Source organism: Eulemur rufifrons, chromosome 14 (genome assembly GCF_041146395.1).
Source record: "Eulemur rufifrons isolate Redbay chromosome 14, OSU_ERuf_1, whole genome shotgun sequence".
Taxonomy (NCBI): domain Eukaryota; kingdom Metazoa; phylum Chordata; class Mammalia; order Primates; family Lemuridae; genus Eulemur; species Eulemur rufifrons.
Window position 1 is genome coordinate 35836437 of NC_090996.1, and position 16989 is coordinate 35853425.

The 16989-nt window shown below is 69.9% G+C and overlaps 1 protein-coding gene across 1 annotated transcript in view; it reads right to left on the reverse strand.

The window, feature by feature from the left end:
- CACNA1H (calcium voltage-gated channel subunit alpha1 H) overlaps window positions 1-16989 on the reverse strand; it is a 53184-nt gene that overhangs the window by 9889 nt on the left and 26306 nt on the right. The window contains 17 exon segments of the mRNA XM_069486348.1: window positions 1-51; window positions 53-272; window positions 1266-1467; window positions 1579-1624; window positions 1626-1670; window positions 1884-2039; window positions 2188-2305; window positions 3310-3495; window positions 4225-4376; window positions 5215-5645; window positions 7384-8176; window positions 8971-9063; window positions 9188-9503; window positions 10674-10833; window positions 12924-13021; window positions 13433-13566; window positions 13638-13749. Of these exon segments, the coding sequence (XP_069342449.1) occupies window positions 1-51; window positions 53-272; window positions 1266-1467; window positions 1579-1624; window positions 1626-1670; window positions 1884-2039; window positions 2188-2305; window positions 3310-3495; window positions 4225-4376; window positions 5215-5645; window positions 7384-8176; window positions 8971-9063; window positions 9188-9503; window positions 10674-10833; window positions 12924-13021; window positions 13433-13566; window positions 13638-13749 (3313 nt within the window).

Below are 16989 nucleotides of genomic sequence, written 5' to 3' on the forward strand. Positions count from 1 at the left end.
CCGCAGGTCGAGCGTGCTGCGGTGGCCCAGGGACTCGGCGCGGCGCAGGGGGGGTGGCGCGGGCGCCCTCGCCGGGCCTGCCGTCGTCAGCCTCGTCGTCCGTGCTGCCCTTGCCCTCGCCCGACAGCAGCGACTCGCGCTCCCCGCGCTGGGCGCGGCGCTTGAGGCTGGGTGCGCGGCCCAGGCTGTTCCAGCTGGAGCGCCGGCTGCTCCAGGCGCTGCTGGGGCCCCAGGGGGAGCCGAGGGGGCTGGCCTGGAAGGGCGGGGGGTGCGTGGGTGGAGGTGGGCGGGGGCGTCCTCCCCACGCACCCCCACGTGTTCCACGCGGCATCGCGCCCCACGTGGGGCTGGCATCGCAGCACTGGGGGGGCCCAGCCCCACGGGGGCCACCTCCCTAGACGTGCAGACAGCCCCGCGGGGCAGACAGCTCCCCATCCCGTCTGCAGCAGGCAGGGACACAGCGGACGAGTGTCAGGCGCTCACTGGCACAGTGACACTCGGCTCTGTGCCCAGTGGAGGGCAGAGGGCAGAGGGCAGGCCCAGGTTATCTATCCTCAGGGCCAGAACCAGCTCAGAGCCAGCCGGGGTGCAGGCCGGGGGCGCGGCATCGGGGGGAGCTTGCTGGACACGGGGCTCCCCAGACAGCACCCTGGGCTGCTGACCGGGGTCTCGGGGCGCCCCAGTTTCCCGCCACCAGACCGGGGACTTGCAGAGAGGAGGTCCCGCTGCTTTCGGGGGACGTACAACCCACCAGACCCAGGGGCTTCCCTGGCTCACTCAGACCCTGTCGTTCAACTCCCGGGTGTCCAGGAACCCAGTGTGGCCTCCCCGACCCGTTCCCGTCCACCTTGGGGACGCTGTGGCTTTCCTGTCACAGACGTGCTTCCCTGTCTCAACGCTTTCCCGGGGACTGCACCCCGCCCCGCACCTGTCTGCCGGGGAGGCGTTTCCCCAGAGAGGCTCCAGCAAGAGCGATTGTGGTGACACACAGCCCTCCGCCCTGCTGCCCCCAGGCCGTTCCCACGCAGCTCGCCTGTCCCTCCGACACACGCGCCGTGCTCTGCCGGCTGTCACGGCACACGTGAGCTTCCACCCCCGTCAGGCACCGGCACACGCCTCAGAGAACACCCGGCCACCAGGGCTGGGTTCATGGGGCGTAAGGGGGGCGCATGGGGACCCTCACTGGTCTCTGGGGGAGGGCCGTGAGGACCGGCCAGGTGGAGCCTGGAGGTGCTGGGTGCCGGGCGGGGGGCCCTACCAGAGATTTCTGGTCCCCCAGCTGGGGGTCCATGGAGCTGCCGCTGCCGCGCCGTGAGTCCTGGAGGCCGTGGGTCACGTCCAGGTGTGGGGAGCTCTTCGGGGTGGGCATGGGCGTGGCCGCCGTGCGCACAATGAGGGGAGGGGGCAGGCTGCCTCGGCCCTCCAGCGGCCCGTTGGGGGTCACCGCCAGCGTGTACGTCTTCATCTCTGCAGGGGCAGGGAGGGCAGCGGGTGGGCGCCCGGGGACAGGACTCCTCTGCCCTCGCCAGGACCCGCCTGCGCCAGCGCCGCCCTCACCCTGACCGTCCGCACACGCACCCATGGCTCGGAGGTCTCTGAACTTGTCCAGGTCCTCCTCGAAGTGGGGTGGACGTCTTGTCCTCGTCTGTGTCAGATCTGTTGGCATCACCCTGAGCCCCGCAAAGCATGGGGTGGGTCTCAGACTCGTGGAAGGTGAAGAGGCCCAGCCTCCCTGGCCAGGTCAGGCCAGACCCCTGCCCAGCACGCCTGGCTCTGCCCCTGTGCCTGGAAGCTGCTGCCCCCACCCCCACAAGCCCCCCACCCCCATAAGCCCCCCACCTCCACCTGGAAGCCCCCCCACCTCCGCCTGGAAGCCCCCCCACCTCCGCCTGGAAGCCCTCCACCAGGATGGCCACGAGCAGGTTGAAGAGGACGTAGTTGCCGAAGGTCATCAGGGCCACGAAGTAGAGGGCGGCCCAGGAGGAGGTGGAGGCCATGCCGTTGTACAGCACCACGTTCCAGTCCTCCTGCGTCAGGATCTGGGGGTGGGGCCGAGGGTCAGCTGGACCCCGCGACGCGGGCACGTCCTCAGGCCTGGCAGCTCCCAGCCAGCAGGAAGGCCACATGCGCCCACCGCCCTGGGGGGCATCCTCACCACAGCCCCAGCCTCAGCCCCGCCCACTTTACCTGGAACACGGTGACGATGGCCCACAGCAGGGAGTCAAAGTTCTTCCTATCTGGGATGGTGTCTCCCGTGTCTGTCTTCAGGCTGAATTTGCAGCCAAAGAGGTGCATGCCCAGGATGCTGGGGTGGGAGGGTGCACTCAGCGGGGCAGGGAGGAGGGAGAGGGGGAGGAGAGAGGGGGAGGAGGGAGGAGGGAGGTGGGAGAGGGAGGAAAGAGGGGGAGAAGGAAAGAGGGAGGGGGAGGAGGGAGGGGGAGGAGGGAAGGGGAGGAGGGAGGGAAGGAGGGAGGTGGGAGGGGGAGGAGAGGGGGAGGAGGGAGGTGGGAGAGGGAGGAAAGAGGGAGGAGGAGGAGGGAGGAGGAGGAGGGAGGGGGCGGAGGGAGGGAAGGAGGGAGGGGGGAGGAGAGAGAGGGAGGAGGGAGGTGGGAGAGGGAGGAAAGAGGGAGGGGGAGGAGGGAGGGAAGGAGGGAGGATGGAGGTGGGAGGGGAAGGAGAGAGGAGGAGGAGGGAAGAGGGAGGGAGGGGAAGAGGGAGGAGGGAGGGAAGGAGGGAGGAGGGAGGGGGAGGAGAGAGAGGGAGGAGGGAAGAGGGAGGGGGAGGAGGGAGGGGGAGGAGGGAAGAGGGAGGGGGAGGAGGGACAGGAGGAGGGAGGATGGAGGGGGAGGAGGGCGAGGGTGCTGGGTCAGCCCATCCCAGCCCATCCCAGCCCTGAGCTCTCTGGCTCACACGGGACTCCCAGCCCTGCAGCTGAGTGGCTTCCCTGCTACAGGGGAGAAGGCCGATGCCAGCGGCGGGTGGACACCTGAGGCTCCTGGTTTCGAGCAGCAGTGGGACCTGCTGCACCCGCCGCACGCAGCCCTGCTGGGTCCCGAGCCCCCGGCCTGGACAGGTGCCCACGCACCAGCTCGTCCTGCCCCCACCCCGCTCTCCCTCGACCACGGTCCCTGACGTGTCCATCTGGGGGATCAGCCAGCGCCTGGCACACAGCAGGCGCCCAATCAGCGCTGCTGAGTGAAGGAAGCCGACCAGCTCCCGCAGACGCCCTGGGCCAGCAGAGGGGAGGGGCCTGCTCTCCGGGGGGCCGTGCAGGGCAGGCCCCCCTCGGAGGCCGGGCCGCCCGCGCACCTGAAGATGAAGATGAAGAGCATGAGCAGCATGCAGAAGGTGGCCACGTTGTCCATGGTCTTCACGAGCACCACCAGCTGGCGCCGCAGGGCGGGCAGGAAGCGCACCAGCTTGAGCACGCGCAGCAGCCGGAAGGTGCGCAGCACCGACAGCCCGCCGTCCGCCTGCCCCACGATCTCCCAGACGCTGTGGGCAGCGCCCGGCGAAGGTCAAGGGGGAGTCCCTGACCCCAGCAGGACTGCCGGCCCGGGAGCCACCGTGGCCTTGCTCCGTCTGTGGTCCGGGAGCAGGTCCGGCTGCATCTAGGTGCCCGCAGGGCCGTGGCAGCATCTCTGAAGCCACCCGTCCCTGGATCCCAGGGAGGCCTGGCGCTGGCCGGCCAGGGAGGGGTCACGGAGGCTCCCCACTGAGGGCGTCCTCCGGCCCTGCCCCTTGCGAGCCACGCCAGGCTGGCCTGTTCCGGGTCACCCTCCCCCCACCAGGGTGCGAGGCCCTTTCCCGGCTCTGCCTCCTCCTGGGGGAAGGGGTCCCCTCAAACTCTCCTGACCCTGTGGTCTGTTTCTGTTGTGGCAAATGCCCCCAAGGCACGTGGGATTTGGCCTCTTAAGCTGGTCTTTGTCATGAGGGCTGAGCCCTCAACCGGGTTTGGTCTGGAGACCGAAAGGCTGCTAAGCGCCGGCTCCATTCCTGCAGGGAAGGGCTCTGCCAGGCTCTAGAAACACCCATCTGGGATGCGGCTGACGGCGTGTGCCGGCCATGCCACAGGGAGGGGACTCTGCTCAGACCCTCCAATGGCCAGGGCCCCGGGACACCCCTCCCGTGGCTGCCACAGTGCTGTCGCTGGCGCGTCTCCCTGGGGACGGGGCTCTGGGCACGGGTGCCGCGCCCCGCTGCCCGGGCAGGGCTGGGACCCACCTGATGACCACGATGACGCCGTCAAAGATGTTGTAGGGGCTGCGGGCGTAGCCCAGGGGGCCGCAGGCCACCAGCTTCAGCAGCATCTCCAGGGCGAACATGCTGGTGAAGACCACGTTGCTGATCTCCAGGGCGTTGGTCAGCTCGTCGGGCTGCGGGCGACGGGGCTGTCAGGGCACCCGCGGCTCCCACCTCGCGCGGCACCAGTCGGGGTGCGCGTCTGGCTGCAGCGAGGACCGAGGGACCCGCGGCCTGCGGCGGCCTCAGGAGAAGCCTCATCAGCCGCTGTCCGGCAGGACCCCAGGAATGTCCCACCCACCCTGATGGGCCCTGCCGACCCGGGAGTCGCTGTCCCTGCCGCAGGCTCCACCCTCGCACGGCCGCCCCGCCCGGCCTCCTCGCCCAGGTGGCCAAGGCCCTGCAGTCGGAGTCCCCCGACTGCCCCACGGTGAGAGACGAGGGGGCAGCGTCAGCCCAGGAAGCCCAGAGCCCCTCGGCCGTCACGGTGAACGCGGCAGGGTGGTGGCAGGAGCTGGCCAGGTCCCCGGAGAGGGTGGCCTCTCCCTGCCCACCCAGCTCTGCCCCGTCCCAGGCAGGCCGAGCAGGCGGCTGCGCAGGGTCTACGGCATCTGGACGACGCGGGGGCGGGGGGGGGAGAGGCGCCACCCACCCTCCCTCCTGGGCCCAGAGTCCTCCTCACGGGGCCCACCCGGCTGTGCGGTGGGTACCTCGGCCCGCGCCTCTGGGCACCCTCATCCTTGGGGGTCCGCGGTGGTCTCCCTGCCCCACCCCACACTGGAGGCCCCAGGGCTGGAACCGCGGGGTCTGTGCTGGCCGCACCGCAGAGGCCCAGCCCACGGGAGCCACGAGCGCTCGTCGAGCATGTGGGACAAATTCCCACCACGGCCACCCCCGGCCCAACCCCCCAGCCCCCGCCCCGTAAGAAGCGGAGCTCCCGGGACGCACGGGGCCTCCCTGCCCGACCCGCACCTGCTCGTGGTGCTCGACGCCCATGCTCAGCGTGTTCACCAGGATGGCCGCCATGATGCCGCGGCTGAAGTACTTGCTGTCCACGATGCGCCGGAGCTTGCCGCCCACGGAGGCCCAGAGGCGGCGCAGCCTGCCCGGCTTGCCCGAGGCCGCCCGCCGCCGCGCACTGCCCTGGCCCGGCGTGCCCGCCGCTGGGGGCGGCTGCACGGGGTCCCGGCGGTCACCACGCCGCACGTCCTGCGTGAACTCGTAGACCCCGTGGCCGTCCGAGTCTCCGCTCTCTGAGCCGCTGAGCTCCAGCTCGGGGTCCTCCATGGCGCTGGCGCAGTACGGGCAGCTCTTCAGCTCGCAGGTCAGCGTGCCCGCCTGGGGGCTGGGCAGCGGGCAGGGCACGCTCAGGCCCGACAGGTGGCTGGGGGCGCGGCCCAGGCCTGCAGGACAAGGGCAGGGACAGGCCACGCTCAGCCGCGCTGTGACAAGGCACCTAGGAGCACAGGCCCACGTGGGCCGTGGGGTTGGCAAGTCCCCAAACGTCCATCTGAGCCCTAACGTCCGGTACCTGCGAGGGGACCAGGTATGGAAACGGGGTCTCTGCAGATGAGACTGACAAAGATGGCGTCGCCCAGAGCACAACGGCCCCAACCCAGGACAGGTGCCCTCACGTGGAGAGAAAGCAAAGACGCGCACAGGGACGTGTCCACGGGCTCAGGGCCACCGACGGCCAGACACCAGCGCAGGCGGGGAGGGGCCTCCCTGGAGCCTCCAGAAGGCGCCAACCCCGCGACACCTGGACTCGGGACTTCTGCTGTTACGAGGCCCCAGTCGGTGGTGTTGCCACAGCAGACACAGGACAGCGGGGACACTGTCACACACCTAAGCACACAGCCGTGCACACCTGGCACACTCGTGAACACCTGGCACACGCACCTGGGCACACTGTGACACCTGGACACACACATACACCTGGGCACACACACCTGGGCCCGCTGCATTCACACCTAGGTACATACATACACACACACCTGGGCACACTCACATTGACCCCTGGGAGCAGACACCAGGCGCACTCATGAACACCTGGCACACACACCTGGGCACACTCAGACCTGGGCGCACACACCTGGGCACACTCACCTTGACCCCTGGGTGCACAGACACCTGGGCGCACACCCGGGCACATTCACCCCTCCACAGCCGCACTCTGCCCCAGGGCCACGCCGTGCCCACAAACATAGCACAAGCCACGTCCTGGCAGCCCCTGCACACAGGTGAGCCGACCTCCGCATTCGACTCAGCCCACCTAAGCTGCCATCCCCCACGGAACTTCCGCAGAAATGGCCAACCGACCTGTGTCGCGTCTCCACGCCAGGCGCTGGCAGCCACGTGCGGCTCTCGCGCCAGCACCACGCTGTGGTTTCCACGCCACATGCACGGGCCCCACGGCCACTGCCCGTCCCACGCTCACTCGCACACCCTGGGCACCCTGGGCTCGGTGCGTGGGACACACGGCGGCCCGTGGCCACCCTCGCTCCTGGCACAGCCCCCGCGCGGTGGGCACACACGCCTTCCCGCCACGCACACATCTGCACACACAGCCTGGGGGGCCTCCGAGCTCACGCGGACCCCGACCACCCGGGGGTTCCGGCACCTCCCAGTCAACTGTGGGTCCCAGGTGGGCTGAAGCCAAGGCCCTGGGCGGGAGGACCCTCTGGGAGCCCCCCCTCCCCAACCCTTAGTGACTCTGTGACTTTGCCTTCCCCTCCCGTCCCGCCGCAGCCTCAGTCTCCCCACCTAGAAGAGAGGGCGACCCTGATGGCCACTAAGGGCTCTGCAAGTCTTGCAGGGAAGTGGCCGGGCCAGGGACACGGGCATAAGCCCCTCTCGGGGCTGGGCAGGGGCAGTGGGACGTGCCCCGAGGTTTCTACCACCTCCCAGCACACGTCTGCGCCCCCCTGAGCCGCCAGTGCCCGGAGCTCGCTATGGACAGACGGACGCAGGGCCCCCTCCTCCCTTCCCAGGGGCAGCAGGGCACAGCGGGTCCACGTCATGAAGCACATAGCTGGGCTCCTGGGGTGCCTGGAGCGGGGTGCGGGGACACCCTGGGGGCCCTGCCCCACCCCGCCTGGGTCCCACCGGCCTCCTCCGTGGGCCGGGGCTGGGGGTCCTCACCGTGTTCCCCGACCACGTGCTGGATCTTCTCGTAGGCGTCGGGGCTGCCCAAGCTCAGGGGGCTGTGCCCTCTGGCGCCCAGCGGCGCGCCGGGCTGCGTCCCCTGGGGCGAGGGGCTGGCGCCGCCTTTGCCGCCACCTGCCGCCGAGGGCAGGATGGTGGGGTAGTTCATGGCGCCCAGCCCCGTGGCCAGCTTGAGGCTCGCGGTGGCGGTGGCCTCGGCGTGTGCCACCCGGGCCCTCTCCTGCGGCCCTTCCACGTGGCAGTCGGCGTGGTAGATGCTGTGCACGGACTCCGCGTCGGGCGGCCCTCGGCCCGGGGAGGGCGGCGAGGGGGGTCCGCCCGCCCGCACCAGCCTGGTGTCTCCGGCGCCCGGCTCCGGGCCGGGCCTGCGCGGGCTGCCGTGGCTGAAGTGGTAGTGGTGGTGGTGGTGGTGGTGGTGATGGTAGACCAGGTGGTGGACGGAGGCCGCGTGGCCGCCCACCCGGCGGGGCCGGCGCCCGGCGCCCTGGCCGTGCGGGGCGCCGCCGGGATCCACCTTCTTGCGCCAGCGGCTCTGCCAGCGGGCACAGAGGCGCAGGCTGCGCCGTTTGACCTTGCGGCAGATGTGGCCCAGGTACTTGAGCAGCTCCTCGTAGCAGCTGCCCGGCTCCGAGAAGCTGGCCAGGGTGCTGTCGTTGGACAGGTGCCGCGCCCGCTGCTCCCGCATCAGCCGGCTCTCCCGCTGCTTGGTCTCCGAGAACTGCGTGGCGATCACCACCAGGCACAGGTTGATCATGAAGAAGGAGCCCACCTGTGGCGGCGGGCGGGCGGCCGTGAGCCAGTGCGGCCCTGACGCGGTGTGGCCCCGCCGGGGCTGCCCACGCGAGGGCCGGACACGTGGGAACAGGACCAGAGGGGACGCCCCGTGACGGGCGGGGCCCCTGCGGTGGCCTGCGCTGACCCCTGGCGTCTGGAACAGGTGGCACAAGGTAGGTGCCTCCTGCTCACCTGTGGATCGGAGGGGAGACCTGGAACCTTCTGTCCAGGTCGTCCTCGCGGCTCACCCCTGTCCTGCAGATGTGTCTCTGGCAGGACGCTCGACTGTGGCCACCGTCCCCTCCTCGTCAGGCCCTCCCCACCCCCTGCTTTCCTCCTTAACCCGTGTCACTGTGCAGCGACTCCTTTGCCGTCCAGGGACGAGGTGGGGACGTCTGTCTGTTTTTGTCACCTGCTGGCCTGGGGGAGGCTCTGGCACACCCAGGGCCTCGCTACTGTTTTCTGGCCGACTAACTGGCCCAACCCGCCTGGACACAAGGCCACCGAGAGGACCAGGTGAGGGACGTGTCTGGGGCCACGACCGCAGTGGAGAGCTGCGGCCCCGAGAGGGGGTCCCGGCTCTCCTGCAGCCTCCGGACGGCACCTGGGAGGCGGGGGCTGCACGGCCCTCCTGGCCGCTCTGGCCACAGGACCCCTACCAGCCTGTCGTCCTCCCGCTGGAGGCTGCACAGAACCCCACCCCCCGCCCATCCAGGACCCCTCGCTGCCTGCCCCGCCCCACCCCCGAACACCCCCGAACACCGCCGGGCAGCTGCCGTGCGCACTCACAATGATGAGCAGGATGAAGTAGATGAAGTTGTAGAAGGAGTGGGCGTCCATGACGTAGTACATGATGTCCACCCAGCCCTCCAGCGTGATCACCTGCGGAGGGCGGCGGCTCACAGGCAGGCCCTGCGCCCGCCCCGCCGGGACCACCCATCGCCAGTGGGGCTCCTTTCGGGGGTCCCCGTCCCGCTGTCCCGCCGAGCCCAGCCCCGGCGCCCACCTGGAAGATGGCGATCCAGGCGTAGCCGATGTTGTCGAAGTTGATGGCGCCGTTGTGCGGGTTGGAGTCGCCGGAGCGGCACACGTTGTAGTACTGGTTCCAGTTGATGCAGGCGTTGCGGGCGGCGCCCGCGCCCTCGGCCTGGGGCTGCGTGTAGGCCTCCCAGCCCAGCGTGCACGGCACGCGCAGCTCGCGGCGGCCGGGGATGTGCGAGCACTTCTGCATGCCGTTGTCGCGGCGCGCGGAGCAGATGAACGGGTTCTCCTCGCCCTCGTCCGTCTGGTAGTACGGCCGCAGGAACGTCAGGTTGTTGTTCCTGGGGTAGCGGCACAGCCGGGGTCAGGCCCGCGGGACCAGCGGGGAAGCTCCGCGCTGCGCGTGTGTGGGTCTCGCCTCCCCACTGTGCCCCTCCGAGCCTGAATCCGGCTCTGCCACTGGCCCTGCCTGTGGGGCTCCTCCTCCCCCGTCCCCCACTGAGCGCCCGCAGGTGACACCGGGACCCCAACTGTGGCAGGGGCCTAGGGGCTCGCAGCACTGGTCTTCGTCCAACCCTGGTGCTGGGGGGCGTCTGTGGGGCCTGGGGGCGGAGCCTCAGGGCACAGCAGTCACCGCAGCCCCCCCACCCCCCCCACCCCCCCCACTCCCCCCACTCCCCGTCTCCTTTGGGGGCTGCACAGGGGGACGCGTCGGGCCAGGGCGGGACGGACGAGCAGCCTCTGTCCAGAGGACAGGGAAGATGCGTCAGTGCAGGGACACCGGAGCGCAGCATCCCAGCGAGGGGGCTCCGCTGGGAGGGTCTCCCCGGCTGCAGCGAGGCAGCAAGAGGCGGTGGGAAGTGCCGGGCTGGCCCAGGATGAGCTCAGCCCCCTCCAGGCAGGCCTCTTGGACTGCAGAGTGCTGGGGTCAGATCCCCACCCCTGGCTCCCCCAGAGCTCGCCTTGTAGCACCTGCCACCTGCCACCTGCCGGCCTCATCTGGCCCGGCCTGCCCCGGATCAGCCCTGACGCTCCCTGGGGCCTCCTTCCATGCACGCGCGCACACACACACACACACACACACACACACGCATGGGCACCAGGGCACCGCCCACCTGCCCGGCACCCCAGGCTGGCGCTCCCCCGCCCCACATGAGGCCATCCCACGGGCCTGGGAGGCAGGGCAGGCTGGCAGAGCCCACGGGGTCAGGCGCCAAGAGGTGAATGTGCACCCCACCCCCAGGGTGTCACCCCGGCAGGGACAGTTCCTGATGCTGAAGGCAGCACAGCCTCAGCCATACACACGTGGGGAGACAGACCCAGACGAGCAGGAACAGACACGGAACCACACGGGGAGTGAGACAGACTCGCCAGGAGCCCCGTGGTCAAACTTGTGTTTCAGGAAACGGGGCCCAGGGGCGGGGCCTGCTGGGTGGGTGGCAACACCGGGGCAGGGCCTGATGGGTGGGCGGAGCCGGGTGGGCGGAGCCACCAGGGCGGGGCTTGCGCACCTGACGAAGGTGCTGTCCAGGAAGCAGCGGTTCCGCAGCAGGCCAGCCCAGAGCTGCACGCCTACGATGCCGAAGATGAAGAAGACGAAGAAGCAGAGCAGCAGGACGTTCCCGAGCATGGGCAGCGTGTCCAGCAGCAAGGTGACCAGGATGCGCATGCCTGCGGGCAGGGGCGGCTGAGCTCCCCCGAGACCGGGCCCCCCACGGCTCTCCCGGTCCAGACCCACACCCCAGGGGGCTGCGGCACCTAGGGGAGGGGCAGGGGTCTGGCCACGTGGGTCTCCAGGTCCTCAGCTGACCCCAGGCTGTCTGAGGCCTCCGCAGGGGAGGGCAGCATCTTGGACTGCCCTGGGGGTGTCCAGCAGGCTCGGGGTTCGGGGAGCCTTTGTCGCATTCCCAGTGAGCACACTGGGGCGCGCACTGGCGTGGCGAGGGCCAGTTTCGAAGCCCTTGTTCCTGGGGGCTGTGGCTGCGCAAACTCAAGACTAACCCAGGCAGTGGGTCCCTTGCTCCTCCCCGGCCTGCCTTCCTCCCCGAACTCAGGAGACGAGGCTCTTTCTCCCAAAACCTAAGCAAGGACTGGGCTAAGGCTGCAGGCAGAGCCCTGGGCCATGGACTAAGGTCTCATAGATTATCACCCAGGGGTGGCGATAGCAAAACAGCCTCCTCACAGCATGAGGACAAGTCAGAGCCAAGAGGGACAGTGAAGTCTCAGAATCGGCCAAGAGGAAGTTCACTGAGGACAGAGAATCAGTGAGCATTGCGCTGGCCAGACAACAGCTGACTCAGAGATCACAGATGATCCAGGGGTCAGAGTGGACCCCATGCAGACAGAATGAGATGCAGCCCTGGACATGTCCTGGGACTAATTATGAGAAGCATGTGGTCCTGCTTGTGAGAGTTACCCTCCGTAGGGCAGGAGCGTGTCCCCAGGAGGCGGCCAGGCTGCCAGCAGCAGTTTTGGCCACTCAGGGAATTCTGTGAATAGTGAGGGAGGCTGTGCTAGGTTGCTTCACTCCGCCAAGCGGGCCCAGGCAGAGATCGCCGCTGGCTCTGTGCTGAGCAGACTGAGCACACACGGGATGCCAGGCACAGGGCTCAGAGCCACATGTGCACCCCTCACCTCACTCGCCATCCCTGGGGACAGGCACCACCGTACCCCGCTGCTTCGGCTGGGGAAACTGGGTCGCACAGTGCGGGAGCCCGGCCTGCCCCGCAAGGGTTGAGCCAGCAGGCGGGTGGAGGAAAGACTCAGGGCCAACGGCACAACCCCGACCCACCTGCCCTGCCCTGGGGGTGCCGCTCTGGCACTGGGGGGGTCACACGCGTGCAGGTGCACACACAGCCTCGCGGGCACTGCACCCCCAGCCCGGAAACAGAGCAGCTGACTCAGCCCCGAACTCAACGCCTCCGAGGGAGACCCCAGACCAGCCTCCGAGGGAGACCCCAGACCAGCCTCCGAGGGAGACCTCAGACCAGCCTCCGAGGGAGACCCCAGACCAGCCTCCGAGGGAGACCTCAGACCACCGCAGACGCAGGGGACGACCAGCACTTGGACAGGCCGTTTCCCGCACGCTTCCCCTCACCCGCTCATGTGCGCACACAGACGACTTCTGCACCTGGCCCCCCGTGCAGCTGCTGGCCACGGCCTGGAGGGTTTCTGGCCTCCCTAAGGTGCCAGCCCAGGCCAGTCTGCTTCCCACCTCCCCCCTTGGGGGTGGGGGCGGAGGTGGTGCCAGTACGGGTGACCGGGAGACGTCCTCCTCGCTCCCTCTGAGTCAGGGGACAGCACAGGCCCTCAGCTTGGCTGCCTGCTCTAGGAGGGTGGGGTGGCCGCAGAGGCAGCAGGAGAGCTGAGCCGCACTCCCCCGGGTGTCTCCATCAGCCTTGGGGCACACTGGGGTGGGCAGACAGCAAAGCCACCAGGGATCTGCTCAGCCCTCAGCCTCACCCAACATGCCAGACAGATGAAGAGCCGCAAGTTCAGAGTGGTCCCTGTGACTTGCACTATGGGGGCCAGGACCCTGCGAATCCTGACTGCCCACCACACCAGCCAGCTTGATCTTCCTTAGGAAAAAAGTGGCAATTCCCGCAGGGCCCGCATGCAGGGCCAGCCCCTCGTGCCCCAGTGCAGGAGCCTGGGCTGGATCCGAGTGCCCGGGAGCCATCGCCCCCCAGTGTCCGGCTCCGCGGGGCTGGCAGGCCTCTCAGACCTGCCTGTCGCAAGCTGGGCAGGGCTGGGGTGCTTACTGGGCACGCGGTTGATGGCCCGGAGGGGCCGCAGGACACGCACGGTCCGGATGGCGGAGAGGCTCACGTTGTGTCCGTCCAGAGAGTACTCCATCATGCTGGGGGCAGAGCGGGGGCTTAGCGGTGGGGTGGGGTACAGGGGGCCCAGGGCCACAGCGCTCCATGGCAGCCTGCCAAATGGCCACACCCCCCCGAGAGCCTGGAACCCCCAGGGCTGGGCCCCGAGGCGGGAGGAGCACGACCCTGTCACCACTGGGAGGCCCCTCAGGACTCACAGGCCACCCTGTGTGCTCCCCACGGCCCGCGCTGACCCGGCCACCTGCCAGACCTGTGCCCTGGAAGTCGGTCTCCAGGGTCCCTGACGGGGACCTTGGCGCCATCTGGCCCCTCCAGAGCACACGCCCGGGTGGGGTGGCCCCGGGGGGCTGGGGGCTCTCGCTCCACCTGGCCAGGGCCCCGAGATCAACCCCTGGGCTTCCCCGAGCCGGGCTGCGGGGCGGGCGCCGTACCCCGCCATGACGATGAAGAAGTCCAGCCGGTTCCACGTGTCACCCAGGTAGCACTTCTGCCCAAACAGCCCCAGGGCCACCATCTTGACGGCCATCTCCGCCGCGAAGAAAGCGAAGATGAAGTCGTCGAAGGCCTGGCAGGAGGAGGGGTCACGGAGGGGCCGACCCCAAGGGGCAGCCGTCCCCCCGCCCGCCAGCCACCCACCTTCAGGATGGTGCAGCGCTCGGAGCGGCACTCGACGTCCTCGCAGGGCCGGAACATGCCCAGGGTCACGCAGTTGAGCGTGATGACCAGCATGCTCACCTGCTCGAACCACGTGCTGGCCGCGGCGGGTTAAGGACCACGCAGCAGAAGACCACGCCGGCCCCCACGCAGCCACCCTGCCCCACCCCACGGGGCCCACACGTGCACCCCGCGAGGGGGTGTCAGCCTGGGTGGGGGCCTCAGGGCCCTGAGCCCGCGAGGCTGCGCGCGGCACAGCACCTGTCCCGCCCGACAGTGGCCACCAGGTGGCGCCAGGGCTCCGCGTGGTGAGCGAGACGCCCAGGGCTCCGCCGCCGGGATGGGGGCCGGGCTGCCTGGGGGTGGGGGGCTTCCCAGCTGGGTGGCCGCAGGCAGGCGCCCCACAGAGCTGGGAGGGCCCTGGGGCTGGGGGACACGGGCCACACTCACGCACCCCACCTGCCACCACCACTGCAACCCCTCAAGCCCTGACACACCTCCCCCCACGGGCCTGGGCTGGGCTTTCCACGGCCCCTCCCCGGGCGAGACCTGCCCCTGGTGCCCCGGGACGGAGGGACCTTTCTTAAAGAAGTCGGCATTCGGAAAACACCAACTTGTCAGCAACCGGCCCTGCAGCCCCCACCTTCCCAGACACGGAGGGGACCCAGGAGTGACAGGGACGCGGCACTGGACTCGGGCCTGGGTTCGCCAGTGACCTTGAGCAGGGCGCCAGCCTCAGGCAATGGCAGCAGTGTGGGGGCCCTGCCTGGCACGTGGCCACGCTCCACAAGCACTACCGCCTGTGGCACTGGGGTCGCGGGTCTGGGTGGCCCCAACTCTTAGAGGCAGCGGGTCCAGGGCAGCTGTGACTGGCCGGGGACCAGGATGAGCCCGGGAAGGGTTGGGGTCTCTTCAGGAGGGGGAGGGCCTTGGCCATCGCGGCCTCCCTGCCCCGACCTGTCAGGGGGTCTGGAGCCGCCCTCCCGTGCACCCCACCTCTGAGGGACCCCGCAACTCCCCGGGCCCCTCTCCCCTCCCACGAAGCAGGGGCCCCCCAGCTTCCTGGCAGGTCAGCATTCCACCGCCGGCGCACCGTGGCTGCGGGCCACCAGTGTAATTACGTGTTCCCGCCAAGAGCGCCGTAATTACACTGATGGGTTCGGCGCTAACAAGCGCCTCCGCTGTGAGGCGGCTGCGGAAAAACAGAAATCAGCCTCCCGCTGAGGCCGCTGAGGGCCCGTCCGCCGCGCTGCCAGGCCACAGCGGGCCCTGTGCCCTCCCCCGGGGGGGGGGTGGAGGCTACAGGTTCCGCCGCACACGCACACCCGTGGTGGGCACAGACCATGTGGCCTGCTCACGAGCGTGGGGACCGGCCTCCTCCTGTGCCGTCCGTGCCCGGCTGGACCAGGGGGCTGGGAGGCAGGCTGTGCTGGGGGGGGAGGGCAAGGAAGTGGTCCTGGGCCTCTGCGGACCCCGCCCCAGCGCCAGCCCGGGAGCTGCGTGGCAGGTGGCTCTGCCCTCCCGCTAGGACACGTTTCTGCCGAGCGCCAGCTGCGCACCCCGCGTGCACCCCGCGGCCGTGTGCGTCTCCCAGGGCTGCGATTCCCGGGTGGGGGATGCCGTTCCCGGTTACACGGAACAGCTGTCCGGACCACCCACTGCACGGGGCAAACGCCTGCCACTCCCTGCCAGGAGGGGACGCGCTGCCCGGCCGGGGAACAGGACCTCCCTGCGAGAACACCCTGACCTGGAAGGCCGTCTGGACACGGCTGGACCGTGAACACTCCCGCCCTCCCTGCGCCTGGCCTGCCTGCCACGAGGGTCTTCTGGCCAGAGTGACCCCCCAGCCACCTCCAGACTTTTAGCCCCCGCTAGAGCACAGCCCCGCCCCCGGCACTGAGGGAGCACTGGCTTCTGGACCCCGGCCCGGACCCCGGGGTGGAGGGCCCAGGAGGACAGAAGGGGCATACAGGGGGCCTGATGGGGACCCCAGCTGCAAGAGTGGAGCTAGGCCCCGTGAGAGCTGCCCACGCCCTGCCCACGGGCACAGAGGCTGGCAGGGGTGGGTGGTGCCCCAGCAACTCAAGGGCGGCCTGGCTCGGGGTCCGCAGGTGAGGGTCCTGCCGCAACACCTCGGCCCTCTGTGCTGGGCTAAGACCCTCCCAAACCCTGGTGGTCAGGCACGAGGGGTGGTCAGGAGGGGGCCGGGGGCCCCACCCCCACCCCTAGGACCACCTGGCTCGGGCAGGGGTGGGGCGGTCAGGCCACACTCGCTGGTGAAGCCCTGGGCGGGCGGAGCGGGGCCGGGCATGCAGGTGTCCCCTCCCACGCGCCGTGCCAGTGACGACAGCAGTGCCAGCTGCCTGGGACTCACGGTGCTGGCTGGGGACCAGAGGACGCTGGTGCAGACCCCGAGAGCCTGCTGAGGCCACACGGCCAGGCCGCCCCGCCCGAGTGCTCGCTCGAGTCTGCAGGGCCCCTGCCCGGGGAAGACCCTCTGCCTTCCGCACCCCCAGCACCCAGCCCCAAACCAGACCTGCCAACGTGGGAAAGTGCTCCACGGGCGCCCCCAAGCCGCGAGGGCCCCCCGTCTGTGCCTGCTGACGCAGCTCTGGGGGGACGGTGCCAGGGCAGTGCCCACAGGGCCCTGGGAGGCTCCTGGCACCGGGGCACCGACAGGCAGACGTGCCGGGGCCTCCTCGGCCAGGCAGACCTCAGCGCCCAGCCCTCTGCCCCACGCGGCTCGGCCCAGAGAGGAGCAGCCAGCCCAGGCCCCGCGTCCCGCCAGGGCAGGGAGAGGCCCAGTCAGCTCACGGCCCTCACGACTCGCACCATCCCACGGGCAGCTGAGGACAGGCAGCGCCAACTGGCCGCGTCACACGGAGCCTGGTGACTTTGGAGGCCTAATTACGCAGGCGGAGTTTCTCGGTTTTAATTAAAAATTCCTTTCGGTTTTGAACCAACTTCACGTCAGAGCCAACGTCCACTGCACGCAGGGACCCAGGCTGGTGTGCGGCAGTGTCGGGACGCGGCCTGGTCGCCGGGGCAGCGGGAACAGTGGGGACTCACCAGGGCGGGCCGTGCTGGGGACAGCGGCTCAGCGAGGGTCTCTGCCCGGGGTCTCCCTTAGGGAGGCTGCAAGGCCTGGCGAGCAGCCAAGCACTCCCCGCCAGGCTCTGGGACCCCCCTGGAACCAGCCCAGGCCCTCAGCGACTCTCCCCGCACCTGACAGCCCGGGTGGGGGCCCCGGGGCCCCGTGTGGGAGGCACCCCCCGGCCTGGGCTGCCTGCCCCACCCCCCATGCGGGCGGGGGACTCGCACAGAAGCCCCAGAG